This window comes from Parasteatoda tepidariorum, chromosome 5, assembly GCF_043381705.1.
Source record: "Parasteatoda tepidariorum isolate YZ-2023 chromosome 5, CAS_Ptep_4.0, whole genome shotgun sequence".
Classification (NCBI taxonomy): domain Eukaryota; kingdom Metazoa; phylum Arthropoda; class Arachnida; order Araneae; family Theridiidae; genus Parasteatoda; species Parasteatoda tepidariorum.
In genome coordinates this window covers 93332063-93338062 of record NC_092208.1, presented here as the reverse complement: position 1 = coordinate 93338062, position 6000 = coordinate 93332063, and the positions used below count along the sequence as shown (strand labels likewise).

Here is a 6000-nt window from a genome sequence, read left to right as displayed (position 1 = left end):
ACAAAATAATAGGAACACCTGTGAAAAAATGAAAATATTTTATTAATAAGGAGTTGGGCCACCTTTGGCCTGAATGACAGCTTGCATTCGACGTGGGATTGACAAATAAAGGTCTTGAACAAAGTTCATTGGAATTTGCAGCCATTCCTCTTGCAGGGCTGTCTCGAGTTCAGAGAGTGTGCGTGGAGGAGGAAACCAAGCACGAACTTTTTTCTACAAAAAACCCCACAACGGCTCAATGATATTGAGATCAGGGGACTGAGGACACCACGTTAGATGGTCCACATCATCATTATGCTCATTTAACCATGTTTGAACACAGTGAGACGCGTGAACAGAGGCGCTGTCATCTCGGAACACAGGACGTTCTCCCGGAAAGAGTGTATGAAGCATAGGGTGAAGATGATCTGCAAGAATGCTTCTTTAATGGTCCCCTTTGACCACCCCCTGCAAGACAACGAGAGGCCCCAATCCACGGGCAGATATAGCACCCCACACCATCACCGAACCACCTCCATGTTTCACGGTTGGAACCAAGCAGTCAACATGAAATGTTTCTGTCGGCGTTCGCCACACGAACACACGTCCGGTGGGCTGGAATAGTGTAAAAGAGGATTTATCAGACCAGATGACTTGTTCCCATTGCAGTTGTGTCCATTATAGGTGGTCTTGGCACCACTGTAGTCTCTTCAAAGCATTCCGCGCTGAAACTAACGGTTTTGGAATAGCTACTCTGCCATGAATGTTAGCAGCATGCAACTCCCGTTGAATAGTTTTCATGGATACATGGTTCTGAAGGTAGGTATTCGTCTCGGATGTTATCACCGGGAATGTAGTCTTGCGTTTTCGAGCGACTATCCTCTTCAACACCAGTCTATCACGGTCTGACAACTTCGACTTCCTGCCGCTGTTGTGCCTCGCCGAAGCCACCTTACCCAACTTTGTGTAAGCCGACAGAGTCCTTGATACAGTGGTCCTTGAAACACCTACAAGGTTCGCTGTTCTGGACACGGACGCTCCAGCCAGGCGAGCTCCGATTATCGTGCCTCTTTTAAGGTCAGAGAGGTCGGACATAATCTCGTTTTACTAGAAACAGATATTTCTCATGCAAATCTCACACTGCCAAATGCTAGACACATACCTTCCCTTTCATCACCACTAGGTGGCACACATTCTTGCGACACGTGCCCGCCGCTTATTGGACGGTCGAGAACGACTCCATTCTTTCACAGGTGTTCCTATTATTTTGTCCTATACCTGTATATATATATACTATATAATAACAGGGCTAGATCCCTGTTATCATTGTTGTATTCAGCTTTAATAATTCAGTCGTATGCCATAATAAGTTATAAAAAGGTTTATTTTAAGGTAGGCTGGTGGTTATAACAGTTCACATCCCCACTCCACAAGGGAGGGGGTGTGGACAAAACTCCGGATGGTTCCGGCAGCCCTTTTATGGAATACCTTATTCAGCAAGTGACATGCGAAAACCATCGCTCTCGCAATAAATACTCGCAGACTTGGAGGTGAAAAGGCTCAGTCACTGCATAGTTTGTAACTCTACGCACCATCGATAATCATTTAATGCTTCCTAATATGGAAGTGAAAGACGGACAAGATTCTAAAAATAACTCCTGCTTTGAAATATAAATCTAATTATAATTCAATGGTATGTTTTCAGCCTTGAAGTCCCAAAATGGAATTTCTACACCTATTCTTTACCAAAGACATTTTATGGAAACGAAAGAGTTTTAATGTTATTAATACAAAAGTATTTATAATTTCTGTATTACATATATATTTACTAATTTTTAATTTTGTGTGTAGGTTGTGCAATAGTACATCAACTGGTACGGACAGCTGCGATTCAATGTGCTGCGGTCGTGGTTATAACATCTTCACATTGGAAACCTACAGTCGATGTAAATGCAAATATTACTGGTGTTGTTATGTAAAATGTGAAGTTTGCAGGACTTGGAAACAGGCACAGGAGTGTAACTAGATCCACAACTTTTTCCTACTTCTAAGAAGTGAAAGATTGATCGCAATCGATGCTCTTCAGATTGGATCAAGAGAGCCTCAAGCAAGAGATTTGGTTCAAGTGAAGTTTTTACTTTGGCCCGGTTACAACACAGCACAAAGTATTGACTAAGAGAACTTCTACAACTCTAGTGTCATCAGATTTTTCACCAGTAGCACATTACTTGAAATTTGACTGAAACGAAATGTCAAACATTGTAAATAATTCATAGAAAGGAGAGAAATATTTTTTTTTCCTCTAAAGAAAATACAGAGTGCCCATTCAAGTCCGCATCCTTCTTAACACTCAAATGGCTGAAGCAATAGTCATAAAAATTGTGTCTTGTCAAGTAATAATATAGTGGCTAAGCGCCACAAAATTTGATAGCTTATCTGGTGAAAAGTGCGCAGTTAGCGTTACTAACTTGAAAACGGTACGAGATAGGGGGGAATGAATTACAAATTTATAGAGCAGTATTGATTTACTACAAATAGACACCTTGTGGACATTCATACTTTAAAAAATGTATATATAACTTGCATATTTGTTTGTTAGTAATATATTACACGACTTGACAAAAAAAATTGTAGAAATAAAAGTTATCACAAGATAACTTTATTTTCTATGTACAATAAAAAAAAATTTAAAAAATCACTGAAATTAATTTTCGATCTAATGATCAGGTCTTCACGTTTTGGACTCAATCTTAATGGTTCGAAGGGGTGATCTCAAATATGCCAATTAATTGAAGCAGACGATATTTTAAGTTACGAAATCAGACGCAAAATCCCATTTTCTCTGAATAAACATGCATCTTTTTCGATAGAATTAGATTTCTGACCTCCATAATATAGAGGGTTACCGCAGTTTCGAAAATAGGGTCCCAATAGTTCGGTCATCATATCTTGAGAACTTTTTTAAGCGCATCGAAAAAATTTTGCTCACAATTATATAATTCGTTTATCTAAAGATAATTCCATGCGAAAAAATAACTTTCAGTAAATATTCATTTTTTTATTTACTAATAGTAGGGAAAATTTTGGGGGTTTTTTTTGGTTAATGGCGGGCATTTGGGTCTATTTCCCATTGGCCTCTGAAATGCCAGAATTGCTACTCTCTCATCATTACCCAGTGAACACCTATGGCTAAGCCACGGCGGTGGAGTAGCGCCGTCCACGTCATACAACCACAAACCCGTTTATAGGGCTGTTACATTCACACAGAAGAAAGGACATAGAACAAATAGAGAGAGAAAGAAACATCCAAGCCATGAGCGGGATTCGAAACCGCAACCATCGGCTGCGCAGTCAAGCACGCTAACCACTCGGCCACCTGGTCGGCAAATTTTGAATTGCAAGGTATACAATTTTTCAGATCTTTTTAAAGAATGTAATTTTAAATGGCAAAATAAAAAAATTGAGCGAAACCGAATTTTAAAGAACACGGAGACAAAAAAATTTCGACTATAATTAAATAAAATTACAAAAAGAATAACAAATATTTACTAAAAGTCATTTATTGCATGAAATTTTCTTTGGCTAAACGAATTTTATAATTGTTTGCGAAAGTTTTTCCATTCGCTTAAAAAGTTCTAGAGATATGGAGAAATTTGCAAAAAATAAATTAAACATATAGGAGTCCCATACTTTAAACCGCTCTTCGAACCAACTATTGGGACTATTTTTCCCAGACTCCCTATACTTTGAAGATTAGAAGTCGTAATCCGTCTGGGAAAAAAAGCAGATTCATTCGATACAATTCTGTTTTCTTGTCTGATTTCTTATCTTAAAATATCGTATGTACTAATTAATTAGCATATTCGAGGTTAGTTCTGGGAAAGATCGAGTCTCAGAACGTATCGATCCGCCCATTAGGTCATAAGTTATTCAGTGTAACGTTTTTTTCCCCCTGCATTGTACAATATATAGACGAAGTTAGAGCATCGGAAATAAAGGTATCTTGTAACAACTTCGTTCAAAGATCATTTTTTCAAATCATAGTGTATGAAAGCCTAAGAAACAAAATTATGCGTCTTTCTAAAAGTTAATGTTCACAAGGAAATTTCTGTTCATGCAAATTTAATAATGTTCCACATTTAACTTCTCCCCTCTGTCTCGTTCCGTTTTTAAAATAGAACGCTAACTCCACATTTTCCCACCAGGGGGCAGTCTCATCCCACGCATGGCCACTTTTATAGCTTTAGGACATCGGGATATTTAAAAGAGTGGATATCGACATTAGTGGGCACAAAATCACATATGCGTTGGAACTCACACATCTTGAAAACTTTCCGGACTTATAATGAGAACATAAATTCTAATAGAAATATGCGATGTTCTTATTCATATTTCAATTACTGATATATTAAATAAATAATTTTGTTAACATAGTTAGTGCCATGACATCACGAGTTGGGAAAAACAAATGTTAAAAAATATGGAAAAACGCGTTTTTCATTTAAACTATTTTGAATATTGTTATTAAAAGCCTGATTAGTCCTTAATGTATAATAATCCTTCCAGCTATATAATAAACCGGAAGGGCAAGGGCAACTATCCAAAAAAAAAAAAAAAAAAAAAAAAAAAAAAAAAAAAAATCGTAGATCAAGAAAATGTCAATGATAATCCTTTATTTTTGTTTCCAAATCTTAAACAATTTCAGTGCAATTCCCAGTGAAAAGTTTTAGTGACAGATATCAAAAAAGAATGCCATGTATTTTTCAATGGAAAATAATGACCCAGTAATTTTAGGTAAATGCACTTAATTGGATACCTGAGACTGACGTATTCTTGACCCATGGCGATGACTATGGTCACTGAGACTGGTTTTCGCTGGAGTCAGCCAGAGAGAAAAGGAATCTTTCTCTACTATCCCTAGAGTTAGCCCTAGAGTGAAGAGAAGCTACCCTCCCAGAAATGAGTTATTCTTGTTTCTATAACAACAGACGGCCTCTGACTTTGTGGCGAGGGAAGTTCTTACTGTAGACAAACTATAGATAAATTGTGGCATTTGTCGATTCAGAATCCAATCAGGTTTGAACACACACTCGTGACGTCGCTTACAGGTATCCAATTAAATTTGATTTAAATAACATTGTTAGGCATGATACCTTAACTTCTCAAATTGCAAGTACCAAATTGTGTAAAATTTTCCTCCATTTCAATTACATTTCTTACATGATACCAGCTTATAAATTCAATGCAAAAAAAAGTTGTAACTTTTATTAAATTTTTTTTTTATAAAATCATTTTAACAAAATACAAAAAGGGCATTATTTACTGATTTTTAACTTTTGTTTTAGAATTTCCCTTAAAAGAATTTTATGTTTTTGTGCAAATAAAGAGAAATGAATAATTTTTTTAAAGTCACTGATCTAATATTTGCGATTTTTGTTGAAAAACTGGGGCACATTACATTGAATTTTAAACCTAAATTTTAGAAAAATAATAATAAATAATCTAAGAGTTGAAACATTATGATATTTCAAATTCAATAAGGATTTTTAATTTTTCCTAAGATTGAACTTCTTGTAAAAACTTTCTGGTGCTTTGACTGTGATTATTTTAACAAATTACATCTACAACAATAACTTTAAATAAATTATTTATTAACTCTCCAAAAAAATAAAAAAAATTCAACTAAAAAAAAAAAAAAATGACAAATTTTGGGCAAATTAAATATAAAAAAAATTGAGTTTAAAATTTGTAAGCATATTTAAAAAGTAACTACAGGCATTCAGATCTTATGTTAATCTTATCTAACTATACAACATTCATTTATTTTGCCAAGTCATCAGATTTTGCAAATATATCTTTTATTGTTTAAAATTTCTACAGACATTTTCCACAGCCTGTGAAGAGAAGGAGGGTGCGAGGGATAAGTTTTCGTTAAACTGCTCCACTGTAAAGTGTTCGATGGGCTAGCAAATTATATATATAATAAAATAATAAAACGGAATTTTAGTAATCATCCTCAGA

At 35.5% G+C, this 6000-nt stretch overlaps 1 protein-coding gene across 1 annotated transcript in view; it reads left to right on the top strand.

Annotated features, from left to right (window-relative positions):
• The window catches only part of LOC107446521 (protein Wnt-11b-2), a 68034-nt gene extending 65725 nt beyond the window's left edge, over positions 1-2309 (top strand). Inside the window, exon 5 of the mRNA XM_016061200.4 lies at positions 1831-2309. Within this exon, the coding sequence (XP_015916686.1) occupies positions 1831-2005 (175 nt within the window). The 3' untranslated portion in view covers positions 2006-2309. The remainder of the gene's footprint in view (positions 1-1830) is intronic.
• Positions 2310-6000: the final 3691 nt, after the last annotated feature.